The sequence below is a fragment of the Hetaerina americana genome, unplaced genomic scaffold (genome assembly GCF_022747635.1).
Source record: "Hetaerina americana unplaced genomic scaffold, ioHetAmer1.1.p SCAF_7, whole genome shotgun sequence".
In the NCBI taxonomy this organism is placed as follows: domain Eukaryota; kingdom Metazoa; phylum Arthropoda; class Insecta; order Odonata; family Calopterygidae; genus Hetaerina; species Hetaerina americana.
In genome coordinates, this window is record NW_027287316.1 from 46,665,455 (window position 1) to 46,684,663 (window position 19,209).

The 19,209-nt window shown below is 36.0% G+C and overlaps 1 protein-coding gene across 1 annotated transcript; it reads left to right on the forward strand.

Moving 5' to 3' along the window:
• The first annotated feature begins 2 nt into the window (after positions 1–2).
• LOC139696926 (E3 ubiquitin-protein ligase RNF8-like) lies at positions 3–18,963 on the forward strand. Its single transcript, XM_071595819.1, has 11 exons — positions 3–281; positions 361–474; positions 760–938; positions 1,030–1,222; positions 3,243–3,362; positions 3,823–3,979; positions 4,490–4,746; positions 6,678–6,882; positions 7,143–7,281; positions 13,474–13,571; positions 18,163–18,963. Exons 1-11 carry the CDS (start codon positions 201–203, stop codon positions 18,219–18,221), a joined length of 1,602 nt encoding a protein of 533 aa, XP_071451920.1. The 5' UTR covers positions 3–200; the 3' UTR covers positions 18,222–18,963.
• Positions 18,964–19,209: the final 246 nt, after the last annotated feature.

Consider the following 19,209-nt stretch of genomic DNA (forward strand, 5'->3'; position numbering starts at 1 on the left):
TTTTGAAAGAGTGTTCTGTCTCCGGACATTTTTATTGTCATTTGGGACAGGTATTCACTAAATCGGGGATAAACTGATAAAATGACCGTCTCTAACCAGTAGTATTAGGTGATAAGTTGCGATAGCGAATTATGGATTATCTTGGAATATAAGATACTTCTTGGAAGTTGACACATTAAACACATAAGAAAACATTAGATATGGAATCAACGTGCTATGCGTATTTGATTCAGGTTGGTCCAGAAGGTGAATCGATACGGAAAAAAATAAATTCGTCAGAGGTATGCATTGCATAACAATATTCTGATATGTTGCAAACCCCGTATAGCAAATAATAATGTTTATGTTTCATATTCTCAGCAATTCAGGATCGGTCGATCGAAGAAAGCAAACTTGTGCCTTACCAAGGTCTCCGTCTCTCGAAACCATTGCGTTATTTTTTCTTCGAACAATGAGTGGATCCTTAAGAATGAGGCGAGTTATTTTTACCCCTAACTACTTTCGTGAGCTTTCACGCTTGGGAACAATATTACAATACATTCGCTGGAAACCCATTGTTTGGATTATAGATGTGACAGTATCGTTATAATTTTGCCTCATGTAGACCCCAAGTCAATAGTTTCATTTTTTGTGCATTCCATGGTTTCAACTTAAATGCAGTTACTGTATTAATAATCAAATGGTGATGTTATTCTGCACGTCAATTGTATTTAAAGTGTTGCGTTGTTACTTCACTGATTTTCCTTATAATCTCCACAGAGTCAATTTGGAACCATCGTTGGTGGACAAACTTTAGCCGTGGATGAATCATGTAAGATTAGGGATAATGATGTGATTCAGTTAGGCCCTCAAAGTGAATTTTCCTACAAATTCTGCATATTTCCAAGTCATGACAACCTTGTGTCTAAACGTGCAAGAATTGACGAAAGTTCGAACAGGTAGGTTTATCATTAGCTGCTGATGATTTCATTCATTAAAATTTGTTCAGTCCACTTAACAACACTTTTTTTTGCAAATCTTATCATTTAGTGAGACAAGAAACCTCTCAGCTGATACTTATGATGACTGCATTGTTAGTCAAAACATTGAAAGAGAAGAAGTTCAGCTGAAAAAAGAGAATGATGATTTGAATACACAATTACAGAAAGTTATGCAGGAAAAAGAGGAAGTTAAGCTCCAGTATGAAGATGAAAAGAAAAGAATCGAGAGTGAATTACAGTGTGTAAGTATACATTTACATATTAATAACATAATTTAAAGAGAGCGAGGTTGATAGTCTGGGGAACAGATATTAGTTTTCCCAATGTTCATTGTTTTCATCCAACAACATTAAAAAAAAGATAATTTTAACTATTGCAACTATGCCATTAAATCTTCGTGTTGAAGAAAACTTTCCCTATTATCTCCTTCAGTTATTCATATGTTCCTTCATGTGTTCCCCAAAATGTGATTCTCTTTCATTTTCACCAAAATTCTTCCTTTTATTTTGGCCTTCGTCATACCACTTTCTCATTTTTCCTCAGCCCAGTTGTTCTGCCTTTTTCAAATTTCATCCTCTCTTCTCCCTCCATGTAGTAATTATTCTTCCTCTATGTCCATCTTATTTTCTGCTTATCCAACTGTGAAAGATGAAGTTTCATAACCCTGTACCTCTAGAATATACCACTCGGATAACGTAATAGTAGAAATTATTTAATGACCTTGTTTCCCTGTAAAGTTTTCATGGCTTAACAGACTTAAATCCCTGGAGATTGGCCTTTTCAAAAGTACATATGGAACGAATAAAATGAAAGATTCACTGTAAGGAAGTGGTATACACCTTACACTATCAAATTAATCTTTGAAAACTTTTCCCGGTAATGAATTTATTTATTTTACCAGCTAATGGTCTTAAATAGTGAAGAGAGATTCCCTATTCAAAAGATTGGTGGTATAATCAAGAGGCCATAAGATTAACGATATTTGCTGTAAAATGGATAAAATGTCCAGGAATTCCTAGAAAAGATATTGATGATACAGCAGTTGATGGATGCAATAAATTGTGTATAGGTACTTCATATCATGTAAACCTGTTCGTTGATGACACCAAAGTGGTAATGACTCATGACTTACTTTCCAACTCACCTTAAATGAAAAAAGAAAAGAGTAACTTAAGAAGAGGTAATTTACAGAAAATGTGATGTCACATAGAGAGCAGCCAACTATTGTATGATAATGTTTCAAACAGTAGTATGAGATGTCATTATGATAAAAAATTACGAAACATGTTTTCATCATCTGGGAAGTCAATCACATCAAAACTTGATATCATATTTAATAATGATTTATTTTTCCTCTTCTTTGTGTGGGATCATCATTATTCTAATATGTCATGAAATATTTTTTATTGTATTTTATTATAAGTTTGCTGTCTAAGTATGGTATGGTGTAGAAGAGGCTATAAGAAATGTGTGATGCAATGAGCAAGTGCCCTTTATACCATGTTTTCGCATTCTCTTCAGCAAATCAATTTTTGATCAGGATATCACTTGCTATGGTCACAATGTAAAAACTCCTTGGCTTCACCTCTGAATTGGCTAGTCTCTTCTGAAATTGTAAAACCCTTGGTCGACTTTCGTGACATACATTATTTAGAAATATACCGTCACTTTCTTCACATTCATAATTAGCCATATTCTTCTGGATTATCAAATAAAGTTCTTTCATTTATGTTTTATGAAAGGAAATAGCCTGTCTACCTGTATATTAAAAGCTGGTTAACTGAGGAAATCACGTTAAAATACTTCCTGGTGCTTTTATGATCATTTCAAAAGTTCAACAATATTGTGAAATCAATATGGAAAATTTCTGTGCCCCTAAAAGTCAAGAAAAAATTAGGCATCTAATGCCCGTAAGCTATTAAAAGCTAAATGTTGATAGTTACAAATTTAAAGCTTTATTATGATTATCATTGCTGTTAAATTGCCTGATGAAGACTCCGAAGAGGATATGTCTTGAGATAGTCATGCTCAAAACCATTGGAGGTGAGGTTACCTGCAGCATGGTTGTAAATGTTAAGGGGATGGAAGAATGTAAGCATCCTGGATGTGGCAAAGGGACAGAATACTTGTGGCTTGTATGTTGCAAGTCTGCTCTGTTTTCATTCTGCAATTCTTCTCTGCTTTCAGACTGCAGGCAGGGATTATTTTGATGTTTGCAATAATTTGATTTTCACAACAATTATTATTTCACTTATTCTGTAGGAGAAAAATGCTCTTGAGCAGAAACTGAAGGAAATGGAGAACTTACTATCGTCAAAGGAGAAGGAACAGCAAGCACTCAATGAAAAACTAAAGCTGATCGACGAGGAGAATAAAAAATTGGTAATGTTCACCTATAAATATCTCAGTTTATTGTTTTATGAATTGCCATCAGGAAACAATGTTGATAAAGTGTTATCAGCGATGTAAATTATTAATAAGTATTTATTCTTATTAAGATTTAATGCTTTTGAAAACTCATACTTAAATCTTGAAGGTGAGCTAGAATTATAAAGAAATCAGTGGTAAGAAATGCTATATTTAAAAAAATGCTGAACTACTGGGAAGAATTAAAAAACATTTCAAAAATGAAATAGCTTCTCGTATTGTAAAAAAATACAAGCGTGAATGTTTTTTCTGGCAGTACTCTGATGCTAAATAAATTCTTAAACCACAGTTTAATGGCTGATATCATAAGAGTTTTATTATGATATGCTTCCTTTAATGACTAGTACTATCATCAGTAGATATTTCTGTGCTTTTTATGAAAATAGTTCCATATTATTTATATGTAACTTTTCAGGAGCTATTAAGACAGGAGCAAGCCGTTGCAGCCCAAAAAATGATTGCAGAACTCAAAAATGAAGTTTTAGAAAAAGAATTAAGTATGAGAGAGACTCTCGAGTTAGAATTGCAAAGTTTGTTGGAAAGTAGAAAAAAAATTGAGAGTGACATTAGGCGTGAGTATGCACTAATAAATATTCATTTATCATAACATTACATTTCATCAACCAATTTACTCTTTGATGATCCCCTGCTCGATAACCACGAAGTAGGCCTCTTATATTAAGCCAATTTAAATGACCAATATAAATACTTATCATATGTGCTATCTCTCAGAAGCCAAGTGGCCATGGGCTGGTCAATATTCTGTTGTTTTATTTAAAGAGCTCTGTAGATCCTTGATGGAACAAAGATACTTGGTTTTATGAGTAAATGCCTATCAACCATTCTGTTACTCGGATGCAAAACCTTGCTTTGAGATCTCATATGAGAGAAGAACGATAGGCTGTTATTCAAGCTTTTAGAAATTTAAAACTACCTTTTACACTCAATCAAATAGTCTTACCCTGTTCCTCAAGGAAGTAGTCCATTTTTTGTCTCCTTTGATTTTGTGTGACTGTCCGGAAAAAAAAGACAAGAATGCTCACAAATTTTCCTCTTGCATTTTGTACCCTCATGTAAATCAGGTGAAAAAGAGCAAACTGAAGGTGCTTGTGCGGAGAAACTGAAATCTCTTGAGGATGAGTTGTGTCGTGTGAAGTGTGATTTAACAAATGCTGAAGGGAAAAGGTGTCTCCTGGAGAAAGAATTAGAAGAAGCAGAGAAGGCCAAAATGAAGGAGACTGAGAGTACATTGAAGGCAAAACGAGAGGCTCTTGCTGAATTTTCCAACTTAATTGAAATGGAACTTCAGTGTAGTATCTGCAATGAACTCTTTGTTAAGGTTAGTGATTGCCTATACTTATGGAAGAATGCACACATGAAAAATTTAAGATTGTATGACATTTTCCAAGGGCACAGCTCTCTTCCAGTTGTTCAGAATGTGGAACCATGTAGTGTGTCCAGCCTTTGCATCCATGATACTATGTTAAATTGCTATCATTCTATATTTTTTGTGCGCATTTCCCTACATAGTTTCCCGTCAATTTGAAGTTAGTTTTTTCCTAGAGTATTTAATTTATTCATAAAGATTCAAGTTGGTGACAGAATTTAGGGCTTTTTACTAAAATATGTGCTAAGACCAAAATCAACTATCAATATAATTCATAGTAAGTAAAGCAGTGGTGGATTCTCATGGTAAGAGACGTGGACATTATAATGAACCACTTGATCGCCCCCAAGCAGTGTCTGAGGGGTTAAAAATGTCAGATGACCAATGTCAGTAGGTTGGCCAGATACTTTCAAGTCTCTAAAACTATCCAGATACTGTGTGGTTCTAACAACAATCCATTTATTGGCTCCACTATTATCAGCCATCATGCATGTTACTAATTATAGGAGGGTCATAGCTTCTGCATATTAAATACTCTTTCACCCATTTTGATTCTCCCACTATTTATATCATATTTGAAAAGAGGTCCCTCTTAAACTACCATTTGTAAATTTTCATGACAATCAGTTCAAAATTTTCGGCCAACTTTTTTGGAGTATAATGACCGTGGAACCCTCATGGAAAAGATGCTAAAATAAATTAATTAAATGCTTCACGAGGGGTCTACCACTTTTTTATATTTATTTATAAAAGTAAATTACATATATTTGTCCCCTGCTTTCATTTCATAATAAATATAGCAGCAATAAAACGCAAAGAATTCACCAAACTAGATAGTTGCTTGAATTCCCTGTTTGTACTCTAGCACCTGAAATCTCCCAATGTTTGCATAGTATCAAAAATACAATAGTCAAAGAAAGCCAGACCTTATTTTCAAATATTTATTACCTAAAAACTAATGCCGAATCAAAAATGAAACTACAAAATTTAAAAGAAAAAACTTTAGTTTCATGGAAGCTTTAAAGTAACAACTTGTTAGAAAACCAATCCAACAATAATTTTTAATGTTTTTTCGGATCACATACTTAATAATTATGCTTGTCCACCAGCTATCTTGAAATATATTCTGGTTTTTGTTCAAAAAATTAATTAAGTATATTAGACTACATTTTCTATAATGCTAATAGTTTGTCTCGTTCCTAAACTGAGCTAACTAATATGCACCACAATTGCAGTAATTGTGCACAGAATTGCTCAAAATATTTCCCCCAATATCATGTCAATGATTTCCTATAAACTCAGTAACAGAATAAAATGCACATGGTTTTGCATTTTCAAAATAGTCAATAGTTTGTGCCTCACTCCTAAAACAAAGCCACATCATCCAGATTGTGGGCAATAAAATATTGTCCAGAATTTCAGAGATAGTTTTGCCAGGAATGGTTTACGAAACATTTTCTGGAAAACAACTCAAAAGATTTTCAACAACTTTGAGATTATGGTGTTCAAAAAAATCTGTACTTCAATGCCCATTGATTGATTGTCTGTGCCAACTTTCCAGTTCTGTCAAAATGACTTCTCATACTGTCTTGCGAATGTGGATGACATAAGTTCCATCTCATAAGTATAGGTATTTGAAATTGTGCAAACTTTGCATCTTGCAATAATTTTCTTAGAAGCAACACTCAGTAGAAGACTTAAACTATGAAATGTTTTTTTTTTAATAACCAGTTATCAATTACAATTTTTTTAATGTTATGAAATTACTCACCTATCCCTAACTGTACAAATTACCTCTGTTGTAGATCACTCCCCAATTAACAACTACTATGCTTTACCTAAATTGGACATCATGTGATGGTATATGTGTACATATATTTCAGGCAACAACGTTGAACTGTACTCATACAGCTTGCCACTATTGCCTCCAAGAATGGAAGAAAAAGAAGAACATTTGCCCTATTTGCCGAACACCCATAATTACAGAAAATCGCTCAATTGTTTTAGATAGCTTCATTGACAGAATAGTGAACAATTTGTCAGATGAAATGAAACATCGTAGATCGGAGCTGGTGGAGGAACGGAAAGGTAAGATGAGGAAGTAGTCATTTTTAATTCTTATTGGTGCGAATATTTTTCTACTACAGATGTTTTGTTTATTATCAATAGCATAGAAATACATATGATTAGTTTCATGCTTCCCCATTGATTGCAGAGGATTTCAAGATGAAAATTTACCCTACCAAACCGCTTGTATGGAATAAACCACCTTTAATTTTTGTCTTTTGTGTCAGTTAAAATTTGTGGCTGCTTTGCAGTGCATTTGAAGGGTAATTTCTCCATTATAGCAATGGTGCTTTTATCAGCTCAGCAACATAAGAGCAAAGGGAAGAGGAAAAAGGGAAGACATGCTGCACCCAACTTGATGGGGGTACCTCAACCTACTACTTCACGAGCCCCAGCTGCAGCAGAGGGTCAAGAAGTTATGTGAGTTCAACTATAATTTCATAAGCAAATATAATATGGGGAAATAATTGATTCCTGCATGGAACTGTTACATTCAGAAATAAAGAAAACAAGCATGTTGGAACTTCAGTGAATTCATTCAGTGTCGAAGCAATAGAAGTGTCTGGTATGTAGGAATCCGAGACCATATGAAAGCAATGAAAACTTGAAATGATTGCATGTCTGGTATTTTGACTAATCATAGATTGTATGTCTGGCATTTTGACTAATCATAGATTGTATGTCTGGCATTTTGACTAATCATAGATTGTTTCCCCATGATGGGTTTTTCTTGGGCCACTCTGTTTGGAAAAAGTCTTTCAATTTTCTTAAAAAATATGGATGAAGGGCCAAATTTTCTAAGGAAATGTTGAGGGTTTGGCATGCAAATCAGGAATTCGTGGAGATAAAAATGTAGTTGAAGACCATTTGTTGTTGAAGACATGCAGGCCATAGCAAAACCCAAATCTAGTCTTCATTGATACATGAAACAATAAGGGATGAACAACAAATATATAATCTATTCTACATAAGAAATCACTGTGATCTAGGACACTTGTTGCTTCACGTTTCATTTGGGTAATCCTCATATCTTTAGACTTCGACTTAGTGGATGACAGAATTAGTTCCAAGACCAAACAAGGGAGAGGATCCTATATGGAATCCAAATTAAGAGGTGATAACTTCATTAAATAATAAACAATTCTCATTAAGTATAAAATCATCCTATAATCCAAATTTTATTATCCTATTTGACTGTACTTATTGCCATATGTTTAACTTTTAATTGCCCTCTTAACATTTACTGTAGCCTCCTCCTTTAGAGGGAGGGAAGCAAAGTGTAGATTGGTCAAACCTTATAACCACATTAATCATCCTGAAGGATGGCTTGATGGGAGAGAGTATTGAAATTCACGCCAGTCTTTTGCCCCATGGTTGCCCTGGAAAATCACACATTGATTAAAGATAAGGAGCTTAGAGTCTAGAGTTACCTAGATTTGAACCCAGGCTCTCAAAGCATTGATCAAAACCGTAATCCACTAAGCTACCATAACCACACGCTGGCATGGGATTTTTTAAAGGGAAAACGTTAGTAGGTAAATTAAAAGTTGAAAGTTAATTTTTGTAGTCCTAGGAAAGTACAGGGCATAAAAATACATGCATAATTATAATTTATTAAAGGAAGAATTTACCTCTTTGAAGGTCAGTTCAATTTTTTCTGGACAAAATATCCATTGTGTCATCAAATAGTCTTGGTTCCTCCCATAGCTTAAACTTCATTAATAAAAACGAAGCTAGGAATGAAATTATTAATTTACATTTACCTAAATGCTGTTATGGTGATAATCATATTAGTAAGCCCATGTGCGGTATCAAAAGTATCCACTCACACACATTTGTTGTCAAGTGACATTCTAAATCTGCATTGCTCTTGTAAATTTTAAAAGGCTTGAAAAAAACGAAGAATATTAAACAAAGCCAAAAAATCAAGTCTAGGTTTTTTTATAGCCAGAATTTTATGAACTAATTAAAAGTATATTTCACTGATTGGTCAAAAAAATTGACAAACTTTTATTTCTTTTGTGACATCTTCCATGGTCCTCTTTCTTGCAACAGAGGATTAGGTTTTGACGTGCACCATGAGCCTTAAAAGTGAACCTGTCAGTCAGAATCGACGATATCCCCACTATATAATTATCAAAAAATGCTCTTAGGCAATAAGTAAATCCTCAACACTTATAATGAAATATAAAAAATATAATCCTTCACAAAAAGCAAGTTTCCAGACTATCTAAAATACTACCTTGATCAAAAATTTCCCGGAATTTATTCAGAAAATTAAAAATACAAGTTTATTCATCTAAATCTATATTGTCCCCTTCAAAGTAATCCCCATCGACTGCAACACACTTATGCCAGCGCTTGATCCAATCCTCGAAACATTTTTTATATTCGGTTTTCGGTATGTCCATCAGTGCTTCCTGCGATTTTTCCATTACTTCCTCTCGGCTGCTAAAACGCGTTCCCCGTAATGGTTTTTTAACTCGATTGAACAGAAAGAAGTCACAGGGAGCCAAATCAGGTGAATTCGGTGGCTGTTGGATGGTATTTGTTGCATTTTTCGTCAAAAAATTACGAATAATGATAGCACTGTGCGACGGTGCGTTATCATGGTGCAAAATCCACGAGTTTTCTGCCCACATTTCTGGTCTCTTTCGGCGAATTGCTTCACGCAAACGTCTCATAACGCCCAAATAATACTCTTTGTTTACTGTCTGGCCTTCTGGCAAAAATTCATGATGCACTACACCGTTGTAATCCATGAAAACCGTCAGCATTGCCTTCTTTTTTGACTGAAAACGACGTGGTTTTTTTGGTCTCGGCTCATTTGGTGAACGCCATTCACTTGCCTGATGTCTGGATTGCGTGTCGTACTCATAAACCCACGTCTCGTCTCCAGTAATGATCCTTTTGATGAATGTGGGATCGGATTCAGCCTCGCAAATCATGTCTTTTGCGACGTCAACATGGTCTCTTTTTTGCATGAAATTGAGGTCTTTTGGCATGCTACACGACGGAAACCCAAATCATTAACCACAATGTCTTGGGCGGATCCATAGGCAATGTTCAAGTCCTCCGCTATTTCTCTGATGGTTAATTTGCGGTTATTGACCAACATTTCTTTTACTTTATCAATTTTTTCACCGACTTTCGATGTCGATGGTCTGCCACTGCGTTCATCATCTTCGAATGACTCACGACCACTTCTGAACCGCTCGTGCCACTGGTAAACGACCGTTTTTTTTTAGAGAATCGTTGCCGAAACACTTTTCCAACATTTCCAACGTCCGTGCGCCACTAAATCCGTTTTTTACGCAAAATTTAATACAAGTTCATTGTTGCAAATTTAAATCCATTTCTGCAATTGTAAAAAATCGCCAACACACACAGAGATAGATGTACTCTTGGCTACGTAACTTTTGCAAATGTCAAGTTATGACACTAAGATTTAAAGGGAATATCAACAACAGATGTACCAATTTAACAAAAAAAACAGAACTCAAATCGGAACGATGGGAGCGCCACACGGTGGTTATTCCGGGAACTTTTTGATCAAGGTAGTATAGCAAAGATAAAACTTATTCATAAAAAAGGGGATGGGGATGATATTAACAATTGCTGACCAATGTCCCTATTGACTAATTTTTCTAATATCTTTGAGTCCTTAATAAGAGACAGGCTTATGAAATATATCTTTGAAAGTAACATTTAAAGTATGGAACAATTTGAATTCCAAGAGGGAAAAGGTACCAATTACCAAAGGTACCTCTTGCATTTTCTTTAAAAAAAAAGATCATGACACTTCTTGAGACTCGAAGGAATATTCTGTTGGTGTATTCAATGCTCTTTCATGTGCATTTGATACTGTGGATCATGAAATTCTTGCAAGTAAATGTTAATGTTATGGAATCAGGTGAATGCCCATAAATGGCCTTGATCTTATTTAAAGGACAGGAAACAGATGGGGGAAGTTTCTGGCATTGGGGTCAACAACATCATGATAAATCCCTTATCACCCATAGAAACAATAAGTCTCTGGGTACCACAATGTAGCATTCTTGAGCCTTTATTATTTCTACTACAGCGGCCCTTGTGGTTCATCGCCAGAGTTGTATCATCTGCATACAGAACTATGTTGCCATTCTCAATATATCTAGGTAAATCAATGATTTACCTAGATATATTGAGAATGGCAACATAGTCCTGTATGCAGATGATACAACTCTGGCAATGAACCACAAGGGCCGCTACTTATTGCAAGCTAAGCTTGATAGCTCAATATTGCTCTTGGAAAATGGTTTAACGTTAACTCTCTGTCGATGTACGAAAAACAAATAATATTAAATTAAAAAAAAAGGAGTGAAGTGCCTCAGTCAGACCTCTGCTTAAAAGGCCTACCCATTGAAAGGGTACACAGCACTAAGTTTTTAGGTTTGTCTATTGAAGAGTCCTTAAACTGGGGGATCGATACCAATGGCCTATGTTTCACTTAGGCAAAAAGTGGATTTATTCTATGAAATCTTACGAACATTGTAGATTTAAATTTACCAAACATGGTTCACTATGGCAACTTTCAGTCACATATTAGCTACAGAATTATTTTCTGGGGAGCATCACCTGGCTTCCGCAGAGTTTTTATAATGCTAAAGAGATATATTAGGTACATAGCAAAAATACCCCCATGGCAAACTTGGAAACCTTATTTTAAAGAATTGAAAATCCTAACTTTGCTTTGTCAGTATATTCATTACTTATGTTTGTATGTTAAGGATAATATGAAAAAACTTATCACCAATACTCAAGTACATGGGCATAATACTCAATTGACTGTTGATGCCAGCCAGTGCCTTTTCCCCAGTACCATCCCATTCCCTTACATTGGAGACTTTTTTAAGCATCTAGATGAATATCAACATTTATTCTGCCACTCTTCTGCTATGTATAATTAAGAGTCTAATGTGGCAATGAAAATTTTCAAATGTCTCCCACCAGGCATATAATCTGCTCCCTCTAGGGGTACATTAAGAAATACCTCAAGCATTTTCTGATGGATAAATGCTGTTATACAGGTGCCTGTAGTGTGGAAGAGTTTCTGGAGTCTTTGGAACACAAACAGCTGATTGTTTGTTTTCTGACTTGTCCTATATTTTACTTCCTTAAGTCCTGGGACCAATAACGTTTATTTTATTTTTATTTTACTTTATTCAGGGTGGCCAGCTACTATATGGTTTATGATTAAATATAAATATTCATTTTAAACATATTTTACTAACCATTTTTATTTCATAATATCCCTGATGTAATTCAATGGACTCTGCTAAATTTACATGTGCAGTTATTGCAGCATCTTATCTTGTAGCTTATACATATATATTAATGGGTAGACAAAGAATTGATGAAATATGTAGTTTTCAAAATTTGATGTTTTACCTTTATAAAAATTGCACTTACTGCCGATAGATAACCTTCTTTGTAATTTTAAAATGACTGCATTGGAGCAGTAATAGTATAAGGGGATATAACAGACAGCCGAGTTAATTTTTGCCATAAAGGATAGTTGGGTAACATGGAAGCAGTAGGATGTTCAGGGAATAGAGGAAGGTTGGATAGAAATTGCATTAGCCTACTCATGGAAGATGCCAAGGGGTCCACAATATAGCATCCCATCCAACAGATGGTGTACTCCACATTTGAAGTGCTCTCCGCAAAGCACTGCAAATAAGGATAAGGATACCACTGAAATATCCTGACACTACCAGGATTTGAGCCTGGGCCCTTGGGATGGGAAGCCAGTGTCTTTGCCATAGTACCATCCCATTCCCTTGCATTGGAGACTTTTTTTAAGTGTCTAGATGAATATCAACCATGCCATAACACCTTTCTGCATTTGTATGGCTAGTGTTCAGGAAATACAAATGCATGAATATTGATGCACTTATTTTGGGTATTTTGTACTCATATTCTTAGGGTGAAAGTCTTCTGAAACAAAGAAAATTACTATCTTTTGCCAAATCTTAAATTCCATGGCTTATGCAAGGGTTATCCATTTGGCCACCAGTCTAAAAAATTGATACAATCATTAACTAATTCCGAAATATTTCTTACCTATGAAACAAGGTAATCAAAACCCTGTTTACATTCTAATTAATATTGAGGGGAAGTAATATCAAGGTATATTACTTAAAATCTGTTGATATTTCACTGTTGGGCAATCACGAACTTTCAGTAAAAATAGATTGTTTTCAAACCCAACTGAACCACAATATGTACATTTTATGTTGTCTTTAGCATTCATTTCAATTTCACTCACTGATTTTCATGGACTTTGGTCAGCTATTTTAGTTTTTAGACAAAAAATTGAATATCTCTGGGGTATGTTTGGTGAACAAGATTCGTGGATTAAAATACTGAATATACATAATTAATACATATCAGACATTTGTTGATTTAATGATGGCGATATTTCAGGTGAATCGATTCATGACAAAGTGATTTTAGCTTAACTTCATGATAATTTTGTTAGTGAGATGATTGGTTTGCATGAAAAAATATTTACTTTGATTTTGCAATGCCCTTGAAATTCTACTTGCACATTTAAAATTTCATGTGCAGATTTATCGGCCCAGGAGAAGAGTTATACTCTATGACAATTGATGCTCAACCTGGCCCAGCACATCATTATGGTGGCTTTGGAGCATGTTTTATTTGTGGTAAGTTGTAATTGTTTTCAACGTTGGTCCTTTTTTGTACTATCATAAATGTGCATATGGATTAAACTGCCGGGTGAAAGTGGTAAAAAGATATCCATTACTAAAAAGAAAGAAAGACTCGTACTTTTCCACAGATTTTATTATACAGTACAACTACTACTACTACTACGGAACTACTCAAGGATTCCACCATTGCCCAAAATATCTCAGACGAATTGGTCCCCCTCATCAAAATGACAGTTAACCAGAATTATTTTAGTTTCAACCACACCCTTTACAGCCAAACGGATGGGTTAGCTATGGGTTCCCCACTGTCCCCCTTCCTAGCCGAAGTCTTCCTCAATTCTGTAGAAGAACATCTTTTTAATGCTGACAATCAGCATAACAAAAATGTGGGCTATTGGTTTCGTTACGTTGACGATATACTATGCCTATGGACCGGAACCAACCGACAGTTAAACTCCTTACTTAATTCCCTAAACACTCTTCATCGGAATATCTCCTTCTCCATGGAAAAAGACGTCAACGGCACCATCAACTTCCTCGACTTGACAATCACAATTAGGGATAATAGACACGAATTTGCAATTTATAGGAAACCCACATATACAGACCATATAATTTCTAATGATTCCGCACACCACTTTTCTCACAAACACGCAGCCCTCCACTCCATGATCCACCGCCTCCTACACATCCCCCTTTCCCCCCAAAACTTCAAAATTGAACTCGTGAATATCACTAATATAGCTACCAACAATGGTTTCAACCCCAAACTAGTTGACACATTACTACGGAAAAAACAAAAAGCAATGGCCATAAAAAGCATTTTCGTATCACAGCCCGCAGTATCTAAAGATTTTAAGTGGTGCTCGATCCCGTATCTGGGAGATCTTTCATATAGGATTTCCAACTGCCTACCCACCTCACTCAAAGCAGCCTTCTACCCACCCATAACCCTCTCCAAACTTCTAGCCAATGGAAAAGACACCCAGGATAGCCTTCTCAAATCAGGCATTTATAAACTGAAATGCGAGGATTGCAACAGCGTTTATGTCGGTCAGACCGGCAGGAATATCAAGTTAAGAGTCAAGGAACACGCTAGGTGTCACAAAAATCAGAATAACAACTCTCTCTTCGCCAAGCATTTACTAGAATTCAACCACAGCAGTGACTTTGTCCCAGAGATATTACACACACTCCCAAAAGGATTAAAAATGGACGCTCTCGAGCAATTAGAGATTAGAAGGCACTTGGTAAACCCCAACACGACACTTTGTAATGAGCAATTGTTCCCATACCCCTCCCCACTCCTCTCAGAAAAACTAGCCTGGAAATGGTCAAAACAATCCATCAACGCACCTGCGAGCCCCCACCCCTCTCAAATCCTTCCAACCCTCCCCGCCCCCACTCTGTCCTGAGGGTATATATGCTTGCTCTGTCTGTTTTGCAAATTTGTACCTGATGATGCCGCAAGTCGGTGAAACGCATTGTACCGTATAATAAAATCTGTGGAAAAGTACGAGTCTTTCTTTCTTTTTAGTAATGGATATTAAATACTTCCACGAAGTGAAGCCTGAAACAATAGAATATAGTGGTAAAAAGAGTTCTTAAGTGTTAACAATTGCAGAAAAACCAGAGACACATAGCTATATGGTAAAGAAGGCTATTCCCAATTTGAAGAAAAGTCAAACCTTAAATTATAACAGCAAATGGCATGCCACAAGAAGTTGGGAGTGAAGGCATTTTTTGTTTGAGGGAAAATGATAGATGAAACTGATAGGTAGTACTTTAACTTAGGGTTAACCAGTCATATGGCTTGACACCAACTAGTATTTCACAATCAGCTCAAGGATATTGCAAATATGAGCAGAATCGTGAGTTTGAGAAATGTATTGAAAGACAGTGGAGCAAAGCAGAAGTTGGTAGGGCAGTGTGGAAGAAAGATACCATAACTCAGTGCAGTGTTGCTTGTACGAGGGTAGTTAGAAAGGTTCTCAGAATCACCACCAGATGTCAGTCAAGGAATTTCTCATGCAGTAATAGCTAATCCTTTATGAGTAGATGCATGACGTGTTAGTGCTATGGGAAGAGATCTGTGGTGTGGACGCCTCTCATTTGTTGTTCCCATGTAGTGATTTGTGGTGATGGAAGAAATTGAGATTTCAACAGTGATTAAATACGAGGGTCATCCGGAAAGTAGTACCCGTTCGTGCCGCATGAAGTGCTGATGACGCAAGTAGCCGCTGGACGAGGTCAGATAGCTTCAGTGGCTTGTCTGCCTTCTCTGAGCCAAGTTGCGTGACGCTAGCATTGCCTGTGTTGTTTCTGTGATTGTTTACAATGTTTAAAAAAATTGAGAACGCCGCCAGTTGTGAAGTGAGGGCAGTGATTAAATTCCTCAATGCAAGAAACGTTCGCCCATGTGATATTCATCGCCAATTAAAGGAGGTGTATGGAGACAATGTAATGGACGAGTCGTCTGTTCGGCGGTGGTGTCACAACTTCAACATGGGGAGGGGGAACACACACGACGATGAGCGTTCGGGGAGACCGTCTGTCATTACAGACCAACTGGTGAGCTCAGTTGACGAATTCGTGAGGAACGATCGGCGCGTCACAATTGATGACATCTGTGAGCATTTTCCCAATGTTTCTCGAACAATTGTTCATGAAATTGTTAAACACCATCTGCATTATGCAAAAATTTGTGCAAGATGGGTCCCTCGCGTATTTCAATGAGCTGGCGGCGAAGGACTATGCAGCAGGAATACAGAAACTTGTCACACGTTATGACAAATGCCTTAATTTGCTTGGAGATTATGTTGAGAAGTAGTTTAAAGTATCCTCTTTCAAATAAAATTTTTTATGTTTGTTAATATTTACTTTTGTGTCTTTATTTCACGAACGGGTACTACTTTCCGGATGACCCTCGTACTTCGTTAAGAAAGGTATAAAAGCAAAGGAAATTCACACTGACTTTAAGAACACTCTACTCCTTCCTATTCAACTGTTGCCAAGTGGACAATTGAGTTTAAGTTTGGTTGGGACAGCCTAGACAATGCTCCAGGTAGTGGTCAGCCAAAACGTGCCACTAACCCAGACATTGCCAAAGTGCGTAAAATGGTCGTGGTGAATCACCCATATGAAAGTGCAAGAATTCGCTGAAGCTTTAGGGATATCATTTGAATGGGCATGTCAAATTTTAAAGGTGGACTTGGATATGAGAAAATGATCCTCCTAGATGGGTGCTATGACTCTTTACACAGGATCACAAATGCATCAGGATGTAAATTTCCGAACAATGTTTGACATTTTAAGAGCAACCAACAAGATATTCTCCACCAGTTAGTGACCTCAAATGAAACTGGGGTCCACCACTATACTTAAGAGACAAAACAGAAGTCAAAGCAGTGGAAACATGTCGATTCACCACCACCAAAGAAAGCAAATGCAATAGTCGGCAGGAAAAGTGATGGCCTGTTTTCTGGAACGTGAAAGGGATTTTGCTGATAGATTATCTTCCCACTGTCAAACAATTACTGGACAATACTATGCTCACATCCTGGACAAACTAAAGCGAAAGATACATGAAAAAAGGCCAGGTTTGGCAAGGAAGGAGGTCACCTTTCATCAAGACACTGCTCACTCACACAAGTGTCATTGCCATGGCAAAAATACGTGATCTAAGATAGGAATTGTTGCTACACCTGCCTTATTTGGCTCCACAAGATTTCCATCTCTCTCCAATCTCAAAATTTTCCTTGGTGGACAGAGATTGTCTTCAATGAAGAACTAACAGCTGAAGTCGACAGGAATTTTCCAAGCCTGAAGGAATCTCATTTTTAAGATGGGATCAAGACTAGGAACATTGCTGGACCGAAAAGCATTAGTAAACAGGGAGACTACTTTGAAAAATAAAAAAGTTTCATGGAGGTAAGTTGTTTATTTCTATTCTATTCCGAGAAATTTTCTAATTACCCTCGTACCTGATTTACTTACTCTACTCTTGTACATGATTTATTTACTTACTCTTAAATATGGTCTCAATAAGGCATCTGGCCGATGAGATATTCAAGTTGTTTGATGGGAACATTTAAAAAGGAGTAGCAGAGGAAGAGGTAATTTTTGTGCTCTTTAGAAGGAAGGTCTGAAACCGGATTACCAATTGTGGTGAAGTCTTCCAGTGTGCCCTCAATCATTCATTCCCTCATCATGCCCATTTGTAATAAAATGAAAAAACCTTGCATAAAAACAACCTGAGAAGATTTTGTAAGAAGTCAAAAAACTATGTACAATTTTTTTATGATTATCTATGCCTTTGAAAGCTCATATTTGAAGATCCTCGCAACTAAAAGACAGAAAGATAGCCTCAACTTTAAAAGCAAAGATAAAGAAAGACAAGACTTTAATGAAATTAAGGCTGACAATAAAGGCTAGGTTGAGAGTGGAAAATTCTCTTCAGGCATCACAACTCTGTGGTGATATTCAACCACAATAGTGTGATTCTCCAAGTGTAAATTCTGTACAATTGGTTAGCACATATGCAAGGGTGACATTGATATTAGCATTCCAATTTTCTTTCCACCAGGGAGAAGAGGGCACTGGGCAGGAGGATGCCCATTCAACGCAAGGGGCAATGCAGCATGATCTTAAAAAAATACTCAAGTGGTGTTAAAAAGATGTAAATGAGATTGACCTTTATTGATGATAACTTAAGAATTGTCAAAGTCTTTTCTTTTCAGGATCCCCTGATTATATGGTAATTGTACCTAATGGCATAATTTCATTCGGAAAGTAATGCATTTAGTAACCTTATAGTCAGGGAACTTGGATACTCAAGATTCTCATATTCACATGCTTAAGGAGTTAATCCTATGTTTTGGCTGATGGCATGTTCCTATTTTCATTGAGAATTGTTTTGGATAAAAAAATAGGTCTTGACTCCCAAGATCCATTGATTGGCTAATATTAGCTCAAATGATTTACTTAGAGATAAGTGTGTATATAATTTTTGTAATTATCTATGGCACATTAGTTTGACGTGATAAGATAATAACTATGTTACAGATTGGAGTCCATAATGATCAACTGTGTCAGATATGTGATTAATATAATGTCTTTTCTTCCAATCATCATTCCATGTGTGTGTCTATAAGATGTATTTGATGTCTTCTTGTTTTAAAATACCCAATCATGGAGTTTCATGGTAGCTGAATCAAGGGAAAGGCAGGCTAATGCCAACAAAAAAATAACCTTACAGTAAATACATTTTTAAGGTTTGCAAAATAATGTTTCTTCTGGCATAAAAGAACCATCAGAAATATTTTTATGAAAAATTTTATACCATTTAACTGCATGTAATAAATAATGGTAAATATAATTTTTTCCCTTTTATTCTATCACTCGTAAAAATTTTTACAAAGAAATCATGGACTAGGCAAGTTTTGAATCAACTATAAATACCCTGACTGCATTTTGTGACATAGGTACTTGATGTGAAAAGCAACTCAAGGTTGCCTATGCAATGAAAGAGGTTCAATGATGTCAATGTTTCACCAATTGCTAATGAGGAAGATAGGTCCAGTGATAAAAAAGAAGAAAATATAACTCTAATTTAAATATCATTTGAGACTCC